A 19,636-nucleotide genomic window follows, 5' to 3' on the forward strand; every position below is an offset into this window, starting at 1 on the left:
GCTGTAGTAATCCCTACATAATTAGTGCTATAAAACTACATGGCACATGTCATAAGTTTTTGGTTCTGGATTTTTTTCTCATTTGCATAAACAACTGGAATAGGTAAAATTACATGTAAAAGCAAACACATTGCATGTTTTTCACATGGTTCTCATCTGTCTTCAATAGTTCTGGAAACTATAGGCATTGAACTGTTTGCAGAAAGGTTTTTGTTTCCACTAAAATATATGGAATTCATGGATTTGCACTTCCTGTGAGCTTTTCGGGTGGATGGGAACTGTGTGAAAAATACACGATACACTTATGCTCTTCTCATGGCTTAACCTTACAATACACCTCTGCTTCCATATGTGAGGAAACTCCTATTCCATGTTGGTTTGCAAGAACTATGATTACAGGGTACATGTTTATAACTACAATTTGCTTGATGGCACACATTAATTATTAAATTAATTAATGCATTCTGGAATATCTCCTAGAAATTGTAAGTTGCTTTATGTTTGGAAAGTGTATTTGTATGTTTTTAATTTATGAAATAGTATTTACTGCTCAACCCAATCTGTGATTGAAATCATGACAAGATAAGCATGTTTTTTGTCTGACAACTTCAGTTACATTTTGTTACTTGGCTAATAACTTCAGCTGTTTCCGTTAAAAGAAATTGAGACATCTGCTTTTAAAGTCCTTAAAAGTTGTAACTATTTTCAAAGCTACAACTTATCTTTTCTCTATATTAAATGTACTGTCATCTTTAAAAGTTATCACTGATTACTTTTGAGGACAAGAGAGCCTAGACTTCTGAAACCTACAGGTATTTTTAACTTTAGCAAGAAGAAAAATAAATGTGCAATGATAATTTCTATTCTAGCTCTATTTTTAGTTATAAAAGTATTTTTTTTATTTTTTAGAAATCTGTCATTATTGTTGGGGCTGGTGCAGCAGGATTAGCAGCAGCCCGACAGCTGCACAATTTTGGAATTAAGGTATGAAACTTTAGAGTACACTACATAAAAAATTAGACTTCCTCTGCTTTGGAAATGTTCTTCATTAAAATGAAAGAAAAAATAATTACATTCTTGTTACAGACATTTATGTATAGGGAATCTTAATTTGTGTCGTGGTTTAAGCCCAGCCGGTAACTCAGAACCACGCAGCTGCTCGCTCAGTCCCTCACCCTTGGCTCCCAGAGGGATGGGGAGGAGAATTGAAAGATTGTAACTCCCACAGGTTGAGATAAGAATAGTCCAGTAACTAAGGTATAACACAAATCACAACTGCTACTACCAATAATAATAATAATGATAAGGGAAATAACAAGGGGAAAGAATAAAACTGCTCACCACCCACTGACTGATACCCAGCCAGACCCGCAGCGATCTAGCCCTTCCGGGTAACTGCCCACAGTTTATATAGTGGGTATGACGTGCTGTGGTATGGAATACTTCTTTGGCTAGTTTGGGTCAGGTGTCCTGTCTCTGCTTCCTCCCAGCTTTGCCTCCTCCCTGGCAGAGCATGAGACTCAGGAAGTCCTTGGTCAGAGTAAACACTATTGAGCAATAGCTAAAAACATCGGTGCTATCAGCGCTGTTCTCAGGCTGAGAGCCAAAAACACAGTGCTGCACCAACTACTAAGGAGAAAAATGACTGCTAATGCTGAGCCCAGGATAATTTGTAAAATCTAGAAGCTTATTGAGTAAATGTGCTGGTTTAAAACAGCATTCACTGGTATCTAAAATTCAGCAAAGCATGCAGTGAATATTTTACAAAGGCTTGGTTTGGTAGAACAGAGGAGACATTCATACAGGGGAGATAATCATGTCCAAAAAATGTGACTGTAAATAATAATGGCTGTTTAAATGAGGTGAAATTTTCTTTCATTTGTGCACTTTACTGTGCTTCCTTGTTGCTTATTAAAAACAAGCAAATTTCATGTATTTTGCCTTTCTCATATTTGACAGTGTGATCTCACAATATTTACCTGTTGACATAATTGTACATTCTATGGGACTCTTTACATATGAAGTATTTGCAAAGCTGATGTTTAAGGAAATTAATAAGCATCTGACTTTTTAGACTGACATATTTATATGTTCATTTATGCATATATTTGTGACTCCCTGAATCCTATAGGCCCATTATCTCATTCTTTGGTTGCTAAATAGCAAATTGAAGTACAGGCTTTCTGTACACCAAGTCTTTTGGAAAGCTATCCTGCAGTAAAATACATAAATATCAACTGGCAAGGCCTTTTTTAAAACATATGATACATTATATATATACACACACACACACACACACATACACACACTGTTGCTTTCTACTGCTCTGGAGAGATGATGTTTCTCTAAAAATAAAAAGATAACATAAGTAGGTGTAAACATAATCAGTCAAATATCTACCTAGTCCAATATCCTGTGTCTGTGACAGGTAGTGGGTGCTGAATGAGTATGAATGGTGGAAATACATGAGAATGGGGTTTTCTTGGAATATTCTAATGGATTTCCTCAGATGGACACTGCACCCAGATCATTGTGTTTAATAGCCTCCAGCACTTAAACATATATATGAATAGCCTTAAATCCAATTTTGAGATGTCCTGAATACATCTTAAGCCTATTTTTGTTAGGGTAACTTCTTAAATTAACAATTATATGTGTATATTCTGAAGGCTAACCTTTCAAAGACAATTTAAATGCATAAATGGACAATATCCACAAATAAAAATAAAATATTATTAGCACTGCTGGATTGCTTGGGGTTTTTTGTGTTTCATTTTCTCCTTTGCTCTGGAGTTGAGCAGATGTTTAATGTAATCAAATCTTACAATTTACTAAGCTGCATTGTGTCATAGGTCATTATCCTGGAAGCTAAAGACAGAATTGGTGGCCGAGTGTGGGATGACAAGACATTCAAAGGAGTAACTGTTGGAAGAGGTGCACAAATTGTCAATGGATGTGTCAACAACCCAATGGCACTAATGTGTGAGCAAGTGGGTTCCCTGCAGTGGTCATGCATTATCACTAATGAAAAACTGTCATTAAAGCCAGGTTTGAGTGGCTGGATAAGGGTGGGAGTCCATTTTCATGATATGATTAAAACACTGTTCTGCAGTGCACGTAAACTCTGTGTTGCTACTATATCTTTGATAACAGCTGGGAACAAAGAAGGGCTGCAGAATGGTACATTATGTAAAGGAAAGCTCCAGCTTCAGAACCAAAAGAAACCACTTTTCTCCTTTTTCTGGAAAGGATTTGCTGTCAGAGGCTATTGCCATGTTGTCAGCATATATACTTCTGAGATGGGCTTGCCTTTGCTCAGCCTCTGTATTTTTAGTTCAGTTCTACACACGTTAAGATAATTATGTCCAACAGTTACTAATGTAAACACACTACAGTTAGATTTTTGTTTGGTTTCATTTGGGTGGTTTTGGGCAGGAAGCTGAGTAACTCCAAGTGGAACCAGAGTATGGATTTTGTTCAGAGAGGCTTGCAAATCCAGCCCATGCTATTTTAACTGTATAGGGCTCTATAGTGTCATAAGTGGATTTTTTTTCATGAGGATGCTTGGAGTTTTTTTAATCATGTTTTAGTTATGAGGTGAGGAGCAATGGCTTCTGAATATCCTGGCTGCCCATCGCTTTGTGGTCGTTTGATACTGTCTTTCATTCACAGTACAACTGTTTCTTGAGAATGGATCTGCAGTGGTGACCAGCAGCCTAGAGAGTTGTGAGGATTTGTGAAAAACTGGAGTGCACCCTTATGTAACAGGGCCCTAGGAAGAAGTCAGTGCCATATTTGCTATTTTCTTTAGACTGTAGAACATAAAAACATCTTTATTCTGATTTAGTTTTGTTGTGTGTTTGATACAAGTTGGACAAGTAGAGCAAGGTACTCTAGAAAGTTTAATTCCAAATAATTTCTTTCTCTGCTCGCTTGTTAATAAAATTGGAGGTAATTAGCAAGCAACATCCTGTCAGTTCCTGAATTTGGGCATCAGGCAGAAGAAAATTCTGGGAAATTATTTTAATGGCTATTTAGAGAATAAGGTAAAGTAGAAATAAAGGACACTGGTTCATTGTGCTTGATGACCAGATCAAACATTTCTATACCAGCACCTGGCCTAAGAGGAAAGTTGGAGATATGGTTTCTGCAAATCCCTGATAGAGAAAGGATGGATAAGTGGGGTGGGGAAACTGAAAAATCAATGGAATAAAAAACTGTTGGCATTCCAGTTTTAAGACAATGAAAGTTTGAGTTAGTCTGACTAATTATCTGAAGTTATGGACATTTTTAAAGTGGTATCACTTAAATTTGAGGGATTTACCTTATTTTAAATAATTTTGAGCAGGCTACGCACTGCAGTTTTTCAATACTTAAAGTGCAATAAAATGTCTTTTTCTTAAGCTTGGCATTAAAATGCACAAACTAGGGGAGAAATGTGACTTGATCCAAGAAGGTGGAAGAATAACAGATCCCACCATTGATAAACGTATGGACTTTCATTTCAATGCCATCCTAGATGTCGTCTCTGAGTGGAGAAAAGATAAAACTCAACATCAAGATGTTCCTCTTGGTGGTAAGTGGGAGAGGTATTGCAAAGTGAAGATGTTGGCTGTGTTCATACTTTTATATTGGCTTTTACAGCAGACATTTTAGAAGTGTATGGATATACATCTGACCTTAAATCCAGCAGTGGTAACCTGGCTCTGTGGAGGACTATTGTATACACACAGACCAAAATGTTGCTTGTAACTTTTAAGGAAGTCTAATTGGTAGGCTTTTATAGTACTGTCTGACTTCTGATGTAGTATCTTATTTTCATGCAGTAGCTTTTTCAGTGTAACTAGTGGCACTAGCAGTTACAAGGATGTGTTCCTTGCTGAAGCAGGCCATAGTTATCAACAACTTTTACACTTTTTGATGAATCTTTCTAAAATATAGCTTCTGCTGGCAAGAATTTTCCCATCTCCATTGCTAATGCCTCCCACCACACTTACAGCATGAAAGCACATTCAACAACAACAACAAAAACTTGCTCAGAAATGTCTGCCTTCCAAATCTTTCCAGCTGGATTCTGTAAGAGAATTAGCAGCTCCTATGTTCTTCAGTGAACTCTGGATTAAATTCCTCAGCTTTTCTGGTATTGTAAAAATTAAGCAAGGATTTATTTGCAAGGATTCTCCATTATCTTATGGTGTATTTTCCTTGAAATATCTTCTACTGTACACTGATGATAGCTAAACAATTTAAAACCTGTCTCAATTGGTTAGCCCAGCTGTGCTGTCGCAGTATTTCTTTTCTTATTTTCTTTGAAATAATTTTAACCTCTATTTTACCCTAGAGCTTCTCACTTACTAGGGAAATCTGTGATCAAACAACAAAGTTGTTTATCACCAGAAAGTTCTTGCCTTTTTATTCTTTTCCTATGAGAAGAAAAACATCTTGGTGCAAAATAACAATAAGCATGAAAATCTTGTGATCCAGAGAACAGCGTATTGAAATGTAGCAGGACTTTTGATGAACCATGATATATCCTTGTTTTAAACATGTTCTTTCACAGAAAAAATACAAGAGATCTATAAAGCATTTATTCAGGAATCTGGTATCCAGTTCAGTGAGCTTGAAGAAAAAGTATTACAGTTCCATCTCAGTAATTTGGAGTATGCCTGTGGCAGCAACCTCTCTCAGGTGAGTTTTGACAGCTGTGTTCTGATGTGGTTGAGTTTCATAGGAAATAGGGATGGAAGCAACATTGAGAAATCATCTGATCCATCCCATGGTCCCAAAGGAGGGATCAGCTACCCCTACACTTCCTGTGTCCCAAAAATGTTCTTTAAATGCATTGAGACACAGACTACAGCGCTGCATTAGGTAATCTGGCAGGAGTTCATGACATACTTCCAGTGAGATCCTCCTTAACATGGAAGGTGAGAATAGATGGTGCAGTGGAGTAGGACATCTTGCTGAGATACTGGGTGGTAGGATTCACAGAAGAGTTACTCCTCCTCAGATGTTGTCTGTGACTTCTGCTTCTCAGTTCTGTGTTTAAAAACTGAGGTATTTCTCTACCTTGCTAGGTATCTTGAGAATAAATGCATTTAACTTCTGAAGTGTTCCAACACCGTGATGGTGGGCCCCAGTTCAGCGCTCCTAGGTATTCTGTTGACTACGTGATACTTGGCTTTCCTTGCAACTTCAGTTTTAACCAAGCAGGTTCAGGAAATTGATATCAAAATATGATGTTGTTTGCACTGCATTATTTACTCAATCCTGTTGCTTGGGTTAAAGATGTTTAGAGTCAACTGTAGTGGGACAGCTGATTGATCTGTGCAGATGCACAAATCTGAACTGAGAAGCACATAACATAACAAAAATTTGCAAGACTGTGGGCAGTCAGTGGAAAACAATTTGATGTGTCAAGCTTTCACACTTCATAAACACCCAAGGAAATAAGAAAAAATGTTAAAATCTATCTTACCTTCAATTTTAAACTCAAAATATGAAGTAAATGCAACTGCAGTGATAGGAACTGGCATGTGAATAGCAGTTTGAGAATTGTTTCTGATTTTTTTTTATTGCTTAGTGATTTTTGCACTAAGCAATCACCACTTTTGTACTGAGTTTGCAGGGGTGGGGTAGGTCAATGAAAAATATCATGGAGGAACCTCAGAAGTGACAGAAAATTTCCACTGAGATCTTTCAGTATCTCATTTTTCCCTTGATGTTGGGAAATAAAATATTTCCATTTTTCTTTGAAGTTTTAAGACTGTAAAATCTGATTTCTTTGCTAGAGACAGAAAACAAACAAAAAAATCCACTGAAATCCACCTGAGATTTTGTACTGCTTTCCTTGTTTTCTCTGCTAAGCAGATCTATAAAGTACCTGCTGTTGACCGACTCATGACATTTCTTAATCTAGCAATTCCTACGCTGTACAGTGCCCTTAGCTAAACAAGCTCTTTGATTTTCTCAGTGTTGCCATACATTCTGGTGATACACTTTTTGGTTTCTTTTTTTTTCCAGTTGTGAAGGGAATTAGGGTGGCTTCTTCTAAACTGTGGGACTTTTGATAGCAGCCATGTCAGCTCACCAGTAAACACAGCTAGTTATGTTCTGTCCACAGGTATCTGCACGCTCATGGGACCACAATGAATTTTTTGCACAGTTTGCTGGAGATCACACTCTTCTAACTGTGGGATATTCTACTGTGATTGATAAATTGGCAGAAGGGCTGGACATCCGGCTGAATTTCCCAGTGAGTCTGGAAAATGTTGATGTGGTGCCTGTCTGGGACTGCTTTGTCAGTCATATCTTTGTATTCTTTTGGACCTGACAAATACATGCCTGTGATTATTTCGACTTGTCTTTAATAATAATGAGAGGCCATTTTCACCATTTCTGGAAATCCTCTTTGAGGACTATCAGTACTTACATGTTATGATATGATGAGCTTATATGTTAGAATCACTATGAGTTTTGTTTTCAGCTTCCATGGAGGCTATTTTTTTCTTTCAATATTTATTGGAAAACCTTTCCTAGTTTTCAGACTGGTGCTGTATTTGCCATTGTCTGAATCCATATGTATATTCTTGTAGTATAACCTTCTTCAATTTGTCTCTCGACAGGTACAGACTATTGACTATTCTGGTGAGGAAGTACAGGTCACTACTGCAGATGGAACAGTGTGGACAACACAAAAGGTACCTAATATGCTTCAAGATTAAAATTAAATATTGAATATTCAAGTGACCACAGTACAGTCCTTTTTTCTTCCTTTTTTTCCCCTTCCCCCTCAGAAGACTTATTTAGTCAAATTTCTTCCCACAAAGGTTAAAACACTATATACTTTAGTGACCTATATTTGGATGTCCTGGAGCTTATTTTCATTGAGCATGCTTGAGTTTTGAGTACTATTTAACTTGAAGAACTAAACACTATAAAGTTAGTAATAAAAATGTGAAGCAAATAGGTTTTTATCTGGTCTTTGAAGTGACAATTATGTTTTCTTGTTCTGTTCCCTGCTCAGCTTTACCCCACTGAGCCAGTGAATCTGCCCTATTAAAATTTTTCCCTTTGGCTTGCAGGACTTGACAACTTGTATTTCTTTGTATCCCCACTGGCTTCATGCTGTGTAATTTAGCCTTTAGTGATTTTTAAAATTATACATACATTTGATCAAGACTGGATTGACATCAACAGTGTTACTGTGAGCATATTTAAAGAGAAGGGATCTGTGAAGGAAGAAAAAAGAAAGCAAAGACCAAATTCTCTCTCCTTTCAAAAAAGGCAGTTTTGTTAATATGAGAGCCACTGATTATAAATTGCAGGAGGTATTAAAATCAGTAGCATGGTTACCCACTCTGCTACAAACAATTCAACAATGTACAACTTAAATAGAGTGAACTGTAGGACCGCTCTCTCCTGAATGTAAGTCATGAGTTTCTCATTAATGGGGAGTAAAACTAGACACTGATCGAAAGATGTCTGGTGAGTATTATGCTGCATCCTATAAGGATAATCCAAGATAGTCAAGACAATGCTGCAAGGCTTAAGTGCAATATTTTTTGCTATTGTTGTAATTATTTCTTTCAGGTATTAGTGACTGTACCACTGGCCCTTCTTCAGAAAAATGCCATTCAGTTTAATCCTCCGCTGTCAGAAAAAAAAATTAAAGCCATTAATAGTCTGGGAGCAGGAGTCATTGAGAAGGTAAGTAATTTTAGATTAATTTTCTTTTCATAGAAACACTAGCTGCTTTGCCCCTGTTGCCTTTGCTGCGTATTCCTCAGGAATTATTATGCATTTGCTTTTACTTGTATACACTAGCCTAGAAGAGCAAAATGCTGTTGTGGATCACATGTATTTCTCTTTCATAGCTTCCCAAATTTAATGGGTTTTTTAAAGAGATTGTTTGCAGAATCATTTCATAACTTAAACAGTTTAGGTTTAATTTTCAGCAAGCATTCATGATGGTCTTAAATCTTCCAAAATTCAAATAATATGCTTATTCTAGGTCCTTTTGACCCAAGAAATACATAAGCTATTTCAGAAGAATACTGAAAGTTGTGTATTTGACCAGTGTAAAATCTTCTACCTTTTCTTAGTGCAAATGCAGCTTCTCCTGAAACGATCCCTAGTAAGATCACAAATCTGTGCTTAGAACAAAACAGTAACAGAAGTAATGCAGGGAACAGCACTGTAACAATGTTCAAATTTCAAGTCAAGGTTCAGAAGCCACAGAACTTGGGATCACCAAGTTCTACATTAGGTTTGTAAAAATTCTTCTGAATTTCTTGAGCATTTTCCATAGTGAATTGACAGTTTGTGTATTTGCAATTTGTGAGACTAGCATCTTTTCCTCTTCCCTGTCCCTCTTGGAGAACAGACCCACATATTCTCTGTTGAGACCCTCTCATAGAACTGGGTGTCTCTAATTGAGTGAAAAAGGGACAAGGAATTAGAAGAAGAACATATACCATATCCAGTTTTGAATTTTGTGATACGAAACGCTTTAATTTCATCTTTCTCTTTCTCTAGATTGCCTTGCAGTTTCCTTACAGATTCTGGGACAGTAAAATTCAAGGAGCTGATTTTTTTGGTCATGTTCCACCCAATTCCAGCCAGCGTGGGCTCTTCAGCATTTTCTATGACATGGATCCAGAGGTATCATGCACTAACTATTTTCTGTTGGCCTTTCAGAAATTCAGTCTGGAATCTAGGTGTGGTAATTACTGAACAACAAAGGTTGTTCCCCATATCCCCGCAACTGTCAAAAGAAGTGGAAGCAGTGTTATTTATCAAGACAAATCTTTGTAATAAATGGGAATGGTTTTCTTACTTTTGGATACAAACTAATATAGCAAGTTAATACTTTTATTTTGAGAAAGATTGTGTTAATACCTGACTATAGATGGACTAATATGGGATAAATTCTACCAGTCATTTCCAGTTTAGGACTTCTGTTCCCTTATTTAAATTAGTTAAAAATCCTGTTAAAAAGATCATGTTGGTATATTAACACTTAATGACTTGCACTAGCCTGAATAGCTATGTGGAATAGCAGAAGACCAACACTAGGCTTTGTATGAAACTGAGGTCTGTAGGATTAGTCCCAAACTCATAAATTTCAAAACTAATTCAAACCAGCGCATTGTCATAATGTTTCTTTTCCCTGCCAGTTCCAAGCAGACATGACACATTTTTCTCTTACCTTTTTATTGTTTTACAACTGCTGTTTATTACTTGGCTGCAGTTAAAAGGCCATTTTGTAAACTTATGGCTTACTTCAAAAGGAAGCCATCCTGTGAGCACATTACTATGCTCTCTGTACCTGTACATGACTTCCCTTAAACAGAAGTTTTCTCTTCAATACTTAAGTTCATTCTACATGAGGTTTAATGTGCTGGTGCTGTCCAGAGACACAAGATACAATTTTTAATTTGCCTGATAGCTATTCTCTGCTAGAAGAATTGGGCCAAAATCTCCTGGTAAGAATTTAGTATTTGCCTAAGCCAACATATATCTAGTATTTAAATAGATTATTTTTATTACCACCTTTTTGAAACTGGAATCCAGTTGAGGTAGAATTTTGGCACAGAACTGGAGCTCGAGAGGTTTCTCATAAAGAATAACACCATAAATGCCAAATGTTTTGGTGTAGCTTTTAAACAGGTAAATAGGAAGTTTTCAGTTAATTCAGCAAGTTGTAAATAGGACTGACTGTAACAAAGGTCTGTGAACAAGACATCAAAGGATGTTAGTAAATTGAGCATAGATACTGTAGAATATGCAGTCTTTATTCTAAGGAATTAAACCCACTTTCCTCTAGAACAAAAGTTGCTTGGTAGCTGAGAATCCCTGTCAATATCAATTACAAGGGACTCTTCAAGAAATACTAGCCTATTAATTTCAAACTGATCTCATATGTTAATGTCTTGTTTTTAGGGCAAAGAAAGCATTTTAATGTCAGTGGTCACTGGAGATGCTGTGGCAACCATTAAGAATTTAGATGATAAACAAGTACTACAACAGTGTATGACTGTACTTCGTGAGCTGTTTAAGGAGCAGGTAAAAGAAGACTGTTACTAAAAGATGAATTAACTTGCCAACAGACATAAAGCTTTTGATCTTATTACTTCATGATGTATAAAAGAACCTTTGACGTTTAAAGCTATTTTTCCTTTCTTATCAGCTTCCTTTGAGACACACTTAAAAACACAATATTTGGTCTCTTGTGTGAAAAATATGAATTGAAAGATCTTTCTGAAGGAAAATGGTAATGAATTGAAAACCAGAAATTAACTATCACTTTTCAAAGCATTTTTAGAAAGGCAAATGAATTAAAATCAGTACCTTAGGCAGGTAACACAAATATGCTTCTTTCTTAGCTGTCACTTTTTCTAAGAGATAGTTGGATGGGGGTATTTTTGTCATCACTGCTTCCAATACATCATAAAAGCTTTAAGCTAGATAAATTTGATTATTATTTCCCCACCCCTTATGTAAAAAGCAACTAAAAATACAATGCCCCCCCAAACAAATCCCTTACTCTTGTAATAAGAAACAACCCTTCCTGTGCTGCCTTGGGATGGAGGTACAGGCAGAATGATTTATCAAGGGCCCTGCATCCTGAGTGTAGAAAAAACAACAGATAGAAATTTCTACTTCATCTAGCTTCTCATTAGGATAAAAACTAATAGAAAACTTGCAGAAATCTGTGGCAAGCAGAAGACTATCACTTAGCAATGTTACTTGCATTCCACTCTATAGACAGCGATGCCTTAGTTTAAATTACTTAGAGCAGTTGGATCCCAAGGAATGCTTGTGCTAATAATGTTCATGGGTGATCTCTTAAGTTTTACTTGAGATGTTAGGATTAATGATCTTGCAAAAACCTTGGTATCTGAAAGCTTGACTTTTCCTAGAAAACATACATTTGGTGATAGCTTTACAGTTACCAGAATCACATGCAATTTAAGTCCACATACCTGCTATTGTGATCTCATGAGAATGTAGAGGCAGCAAACAGGTCTTTGGTTTTGGTGATGCTCTGGTCTAGAAGAATGATTTTCAAGTCCATCTCCATGCTTTATAGCAGTTGTGAATTTCAATCACCTGTCCACAACACGGTGTGATTTTCAAAGACAAGATAGCTTCCAGGGGTGTACGAGAACTTCTTCTGGGTTGTCCATGAAACTTGGCACACTTGGTTAGCTGTTGTCTTAATTGCTTGAGCTTTAGTCTCTCTTTTGCTACCTAAATGGAGCAGTCTATTTGTTGATACCAGATGTTGTGTAGGAGGCAACGAGAGGTGCTTCTGTTTACTTGTCACAAGCTGCTCAAGTGTAAGATATAGTTGTAGTTGACTAAGCCTTCAGACAATTGTTATCCAGGCTCTTTTTGGTAGAATTATGTGCAATTTTCATGCTGCAATGTGACAAAGAATACCCAGTATTACTGTCATGGTTTCACTATAGATACTCTTGACTTTCTGGGGTGTTTATTTCTCCCCTTTTTTTAAAATTTTTCCTGAACCTGGTTTTCAAGCCAGCTCATTTTCTGGTCTTAGATAAGCAATGTTATTTCTCCACTGGAATAAAGTTATCTCCAAAATGAAGATTACCATTTGACATTTAACAGCTAGAAGTAGCAAAGCATCACGCCTTACCAAGATAGAAAGCGCTTACGTTACATACACAAACGTGTTGAATCCTAGAATAGGTAGGGTTGGAAAGGACCTTAAGATAATCTAGTTCCAACTCCCCTGCCACAGGTAGGGATGGCTCATGCTAGACCATGTTGCCTAAGGCTCTATTGAACCTGGTCTTGAACACTGCCAGGAATGGAGTATTTACCACTTTGTTGGGCAACGTGTTCCAGTGCCTCACCACCCTCACAGTAAAGAATTTTCTTCCTCTTATCTATCCTGAACTTCCCCTGTTTTAGTTTGAACCCATTACCCCTTGTCCTATCGCTACAGTCCCTGATGAAGAGTCCCTCTCCAGAATCGTTGTAGGCCTTCTTCAGATATTGGAAGGCTGATACTGATATTGGTGTTACCTGTTTGCAAGAATATCTATTTTGAGATTTTTTCCCCCCTCATATAGTATCCAGATTTGTTGCATTCAAAACAGTGCAGCTGCGATGTTTTGGGCATCAGGCACATCTAGCAAATAAAGTTATCTTTGTGGTTAGTACTGTAATAAAGAAAATTTGAATTTAATTCTGAAATGTAATCTAATCTGTATAGTAATCATGCTACATACTCTAAAGATAACAAGTAACTGTTTATAAGAAGAAGCAAAGCAATTCTGGGCTTTTCTTTGCAGTGAATAAATTCCATTTTGGTTTTGCAGGAGGTTCCTGACCCAGTGAAGTTTTTTGTTACTCAGTGGAGCAAAGACCCTTGGCTCCAGATGGCATACAGCTTTGTGAAAACAGGGGGAAGCGGTGAAGCTTACGACATTATAGCTGAAGACATACAAGGAAAAATATTTTTTGCTGGTGAGGTAAGTATCTCTGTTAGTGTTGATTAAAGTTATTGGGGAACTATTTCTTGTGAAAGATCATCTTTTGCTAACCAACACCATTAATCTAGAGGTAGCACATAAATATTCTGTTACACAAATATGCTAACTTTGCATCAGGAAGTAGTGATACTACTACTATCATCAGAGTAGTGATAGGACAAGGGGTGATGGGTTTAAACTTAAACAGGGAACAATCAGAATAGATAAAAGAAGTTCTTTACTTTGAGGGTGGTGAGGCATTGAAACAAGTTGCCCAAAGAAGTGGTAAATGCTCCATCCGTGGCAGTATTCAAGACCAGGCTAGACAGAACCTTGGGTGCCATAGTCTAGTGTGAGGCATTCCTGCCTGTAGAAGGGGGCTTGGAACTAAATGATCTTAAGGTCCTTTCCAAACCAAGCCATTCTGTGGTTCTACAACTCTAACATTTTTTGATGTTTGACACAATCCTTTTTATTAACATTATTTGGCACGGAAAATCTGTTAGCTATTTCAGGCCAGGAGTGAACCATGTAAACTGTAAGTTTGACAAGACTATACAATCCACCTGTACCTTCAGTCAAATTGTGTATTACTCCATTTGTGGGTAACATAATAAATGCATACTGATGGTATAGGTGCTTTCTACACTGGGTCAGAACTTATCTGCCCCACTAACATGCAGATGTCAAAACAGACTACTGCTTTTGCTAGCTGACTTGCCTGCAAATTTTGAATTAGCTAAAATCTTGAGTATTTCCTCCAAAATCCTTTCTAAGAAGTTTTCCATGGCTTTTAAAATGTTTGTTATGATTGAAGAAAATAAAATTGATATTATAAACTGAAATTCTATCTTCTAATAGTTTTAGAAAAAAAACTAACTTTGTTTGTTTAAATACAGGCCACAAATAGGCACTTTCCTCAGACCGTCACAGGGGCTTACCTGAGTGGAGTTCGAGAAGCAAGCAAAATAGCAGCATTTTAAGTACTGAAATTTTGTGTTTATAGATATATTTTTAATTGTTTTCTGTGGGTAAAACTATCTTCAAGTTTCCTATTGCTGCCTTTTCCCTACATGGTACTTAAATTCTGTATGGTACCTGAAGATAAAATCTTCATCTTCCTTTTCCTTTTTCTCCCTAGCCCTCTCACTTCCCCTCTGTCTAAGCCCTGATATAAATAGGGATTCTAAGGTATTACTGGCAAGAGTGACACTGGAATCCCTGGCCACAACTTGACTAATGGAACTTTTATTAAGCATCCTCTTCTGTATAGCTTGAGTCATGCTATTGTGAACCTTCATTTCAGAAGGTCAAATTAAAACCAAGTTAATACACAACATTAAAGATGTTGGCAGTTAATAATGATAGGAATTTTCTGCTAACTGTGCGTCTCAGGTTGATTATACTCATAGGAGTTCCAATTTCCTCCCCAAAGCCTGAATAGCCTAGACAAATTCTAGAATTATTGTAGGAAGGAATTCAACTTTTTCCACTTGGAATCAATAACCTTTTCTATAATATTTTTCATATTCTTAGCCTCCACAAAGTGGGCTTTGGAATATCAAGTTTGTTCCTTTAAATCAAACAGCTGGAACAGTTTATAGTGCAATCATAAAGAGGTTATTGTAGCTAATGGAACTTGAAAAATTAACATTTACATTACTTTAAAGAAATTTAAAGTATTCTTTCTGCTACTTATTCAGATAATTTTTTATTACAATAATAGGCTAAGTGCAGATTTGCTTAGTGCTTCTGATCATGTACAAATAGGATGGCTTAAAAGCACTCTTACCTCTAAGAGTATTTTGAAAACAAACTTCCAAATGAAATCTGGGCTGAGTAGAGAAACTATTTAGTGATATGAGTGCACAGTTGGGGATGAAGGACTCTAAGTTCCTAAAGGCTCATTCAGCTTTTATATTTAAAAAATAAGTGAAGATGAATGAGGAAAACCATTAACAATTTTATGAAGGGCTGAAACAAGGTGGCTTGCACTTTGACTTGAAGTTGGTATTTTTCTTTTTATAATTAAAGTATTAAAAACATCTTGAGGAGTATAATTCAGTAAGGCCTAAGCGTCTATCTAATAGCTTTTCCATGGGACAGGGAAGGAAATTAAGTATTTTTCAATAGAAATGACAGATCTCTGTTGTAATACTGTTCCACTAAAACAGTATTAATAAAAGGAAAAATGTAACCCAACTTTTAGATCTCTTCCCCTACGTCTTCCCTCTAACTACTGCACAAATCTCCTGACTTCTGAAAGGAAAGTAAGCACCAGTTCTCTTCCCCCTCATCTGTTCTCATGCATAGGTTATTTTTTTTAATCTCTTCATTTAAGAATAACAGCAAGCTTTTGAGTTACAGCGCTTATTTTCATAAAGCTGGATCCTTGGGAAAAAAACAAACCAAACCCAACAATCAACCTTAAAAAAAATCCTACTAAATAAATGCAATTCTTCTTTTTATTTACCTAATATTTTGTTGTTAGAATAGCTATGATATTGTTAAATACCTTTAATTAATCTCTGATTTATGAGATGAAGATGTTTATATAACTAGATGTTTTTCAGATATATATTTTGTTCTGCTTCTTAAAGCTGAATTATATGAATAGGAAAAGTGTAATTGTTCATAATTTTACTCTATATAGATGGTAGTATGTACAGTTTAAAAGTATTTCCAAGTATTAAATTGTAATTTAAAGGTTATAAGAAGCAAGACAAAATCCTCTGATGAGAAAAGGTAATTGGGCATCAGATTTTGCTTTGGGTAATCATTTGCACTTTGTTAATTTCATAAATTACAAGCCAATTCACAGCTTAAGTAGGAAAGATTGAGAGCTGCGTAGTTTGACTTCCAAGTTTCTTTTCTAGTTTATCGTATATGACAAAATTACTGGGAGAGGTGCTTCTGAAGTAGGAAAAAAAAACCCTAATTTCTACAAGCCCAAATAGCTGCTTCAGCTGATCTTGGTCAAAACTTCAGTCACCTTAGTAACAGCATATAAACACACTGCATTTTAGACAGGAAATGCCTGGAAAGTTGAGCTCAGCATCCCTTTCTGCAGTCCAAAGTTTGTGTGAACATGCTTGATTTTAGGCATATGCTTCCATATTGTTAATTTGTACTTGGAATTTCAAATCTATAACTTTGCAGGTAGACAAATGCTTTATTCTAGAGAATAAAGATGGACATGAACAAATATGGTCATATTTAGCTTCAGCTGCTGCACACTTCTTTTGGCATTAAAGAAAGTATAACTAATGATGAATTAATGATAAATTTACTAATGGCCTAGCATATTAATTATCTGTGTATTATTTCAGTGCCAAGGCACTTAAACTATATTGAGCTGCACTTCAGTTTGAGGAGTAAATAAAATAAGTATGCTCCATTATAATTTACATTTGTTTGAAATGTATAAGAACATCAGGCTGGTTCTGAAACTTCATTCCTTAATTATTGTTCCCCCCAAATTTTTTTGATACCTATGTTAAAATTTATTTCAAGCATGTGTATTTTTTGTGTTTAATTTATTCCCTGCAAATAAAGGACTGGGGAATGTTTTGTTTGAGAAGATTTGTTACATGTTTGAATGCAGAGCATGATCTGTTACACTTCAACTCTTCTGTGTGACTATGTTATGGCAGCAGAATAAAACTGGAAAGTATCCAAAGGATGCTCATGTTTTGGTGGGTGTCTTTGTTTGCTTTTTTCCTTTTTCTTTTAATTTAACTAGTAGTTAAATCTACTTTATTACATTTGATATTACAATTTCATTTTAGATATTCCTATGGCTAGCCAGTTCCTCAAAAGTGCTGCTCTACAGCCTTTACTGAGCACTAGGTTAGATATTATTTGGACAATATTGTCAGTGTATTTTGCCTCAAAGTTTTACCAAATTTATAAGTTCTATCAGATTGTGTTCCTTAGCCAGAGGGAATTTTAGCTAAAACAGTTGTTTAGAAACACTGCCCATAATTTTAAAATAGCTAGGAAAATCACCTGTGAACCACTTGATGCTTTTCACTAAATAACTGTAGAATTAACACTTTGTAGGACTGTGGGCCTGAAAGATTTCTAATAGTTACAGATCACTGTAAGCATGTGCAAGCCTCACTATAGCAACGAAGTGTGATAACACTTATCTATATTGTTTTTCTTGAAGAGGAGGTTATGTGTTTAAGTCTGACTGCAGACAACAAAAAACCCCACCCCAAACTGGTACTTCCTTTGAAAGTCTGTTTCAACCAATTACACATGTAGGTCTGAACCAGTGAAAGCATTATGGTGTGGAAGACTGACTGCTTTCCCCTAACCCTGTCATACTTGATTAGCAATTCAAAGTTTGTATCCCAAAAATGCACTTTGTTCTCCTACTATCTCCTGGCAGGAAAATTATTATCATTACACTTGACACTGGTCTTGAAAACATTAACTTCATTCAATAACAATTCAGTAACAATTTTTGAAATTGAAACAAAATACTAAAACTGCTTTTAAAATTAAGTGCAAATCAGTAGATTTCATCACACTCCTCCTAGGAATGCCAGTCCTCCCAGAAAACAGCTGGTGTGAAGGAATTATTTTCCTTTTAGCCCACCTGTCCAAAACTTAAACTGGAAATAAAAGTGGTGAGTCTACAAAGGGGTGCAATGCAGTGAACAAGGTCAGGTGAAAAGGCAGGGCAAGTTACTTAATATTGCCATCCTCTTACACCAGGACTTCTGGAAATCATTTGGTTTAAGCCACTACTTGGAAGAAGTTCAAGTGGAACTGGTTGCTCAGGGCCCTGCCAGGTTGAGTCCTGAATATCTCCAACAACAGGGATTCTACAACTGCCCCAGGTCCCATCTTCTTGTGAGGAACCTCACGGTGAAGCTTTTCTGCCCCATCTGGTGCCTCCCATCCTCTCACTGTGCATCTCCAAGCAGAGCCTGGCCCTGCCTTTCCCATGCTCTCTTATTTGGTAGTTGCAGACTATGGCCAACTTCATTATTTGGAAACAGGAATAATTAGATCTACCCAAGTGGTTATGAGTCACTGTCTCTCTGAAACAACAGCAGAGCTAACACACCTTATCAGAAATCACCATGCTGACTGCCAGGGCCATCATTTAGCCAGATTAAGCACTGGCCTCCAAAAAGGTTATTTTAAAGTCCATCTTAGTTCCATCTTAGTAGTGGCTAATCTAAACCCAGACATTCATATATCTTGCTGTCATATGCCTTGTAACACGATAATGCAGTAGGAACACAGATGCTATAAGCAGCCTGCTAGGCCCAAGAAGGCCATTAGCCTAGAGCTTCCAGAAAAAAAGTAGGATGTTGCGTAAAGCTGCATCTTCCTAATTTCATCCCTGTTAGATATGACTGAGCAATGTACCATGGGTTACCACATAACTCCAATTCAGCTCTTTTCCTACAGACATGTAACCTCTTCACACAAAATTTCTATTCTTCCCTTTCCCCTCCTAGCCCTCTCCACCCTTCTACAGGGCCCATACACTGCTATCTCAGGTGCCAGGCCCAGTCTTCAGAACAGTTGTTGATACAAGCAAGTCACTCATGTTAACTTGGGAGGTTTTCCAGGTCACTAACCAAAATACTGAATAGCAAAAACTGAACTAAACAGAGGAACAAATATACTGGACTGCAGGAATTGCGCTGTAAGCAATCAAAATGTCAGGACTTTTTCTAGAATACAACAGTCAGGACATAATCTTAAGCACCTGGAAGGTATATGCCTGAACACTAATTATACCTTTTCTTTAGTTACCCAGTTCCTATTTTTATGAGCACCTCTGTACAGGATTTAGAGCTCTTATTAGCTGTTTTTAATCCAACAGCATCAGGATAAGCAAGACATTTTATTTACCTTTTAGTATTGTGCTGCAGTCTTTCCGCCAGTTGTAGAAAGAACTGGAATATTGTCTCAGCTGCAGCCAGACTGGTACAGGTAAGCAGGGAAACAGCTCAGTCATTTCTTCTCTGTTGAGGACTACACTGAGTTATAGTTAAGGGATTGAAACAAAGTATTTGAAGGATGCTAAGTTCACTTCCATTCCATCTGCACAATTCCAAAGTGGCAAGAAATGTGTACATACAATGAATAGAAGTGCACTA

At 36.7% G+C, this 19,636-nt stretch overlaps 1 protein-coding gene across 2 annotated transcripts in view; it reads left to right on the forward strand.

Moving 5' to 3' along the window:
• Window positions 1-17,192, forward strand: part of KDM1B (lysine demethylase 1B) — a 29,067-nt gene extending 11,875 nt beyond the window's left edge. For both annotated transcript variants that reach the window (XM_034067032.1, XM_005149875.3), the window contains 11 exons: window positions 910-984; window positions 2,853-2,990; window positions 4,405-4,576; window positions 5,561-5,688; window positions 7,124-7,255; window positions 7,626-7,700; window positions 8,593-8,709; window positions 9,538-9,663; window positions 10,945-11,067; window positions 13,356-13,508; window positions 14,408-17,192. In XM_034067032.1, coding sequence (XP_033922923.1) covers window positions 910-984; window positions 2,853-2,990; window positions 4,405-4,576; window positions 5,561-5,688; window positions 7,124-7,255; window positions 7,626-7,700; window positions 8,593-8,709; window positions 9,538-9,663; window positions 10,945-11,067; window positions 13,356-13,508; window positions 14,408-14,491 — 1,323 coding nt within the window. In that variant the 3' untranslated portion in view covers window positions 14,492-17,192. The remainder of the gene's footprint in view (window positions 1-909; window positions 985-2,852; window positions 2,991-4,404; window positions 4,577-5,560; window positions 5,689-7,123; window positions 7,256-7,625; window positions 7,701-8,592; window positions 8,710-9,537; window positions 9,664-10,944; window positions 11,068-13,355; window positions 13,509-14,407) is intronic.
• The last annotated feature ends 2,444 nt before the right edge of the window (window positions 17,193-19,636 follow it).

Source organism: Melopsittacus undulatus, chromosome 1, assembly GCF_012275295.1.
Source record: "Melopsittacus undulatus isolate bMelUnd1 chromosome 1, bMelUnd1.mat.Z, whole genome shotgun sequence".
In the NCBI taxonomy this organism is placed as follows: domain Eukaryota; kingdom Metazoa; phylum Chordata; class Aves; order Psittaciformes; family Psittaculidae; genus Melopsittacus; species Melopsittacus undulatus.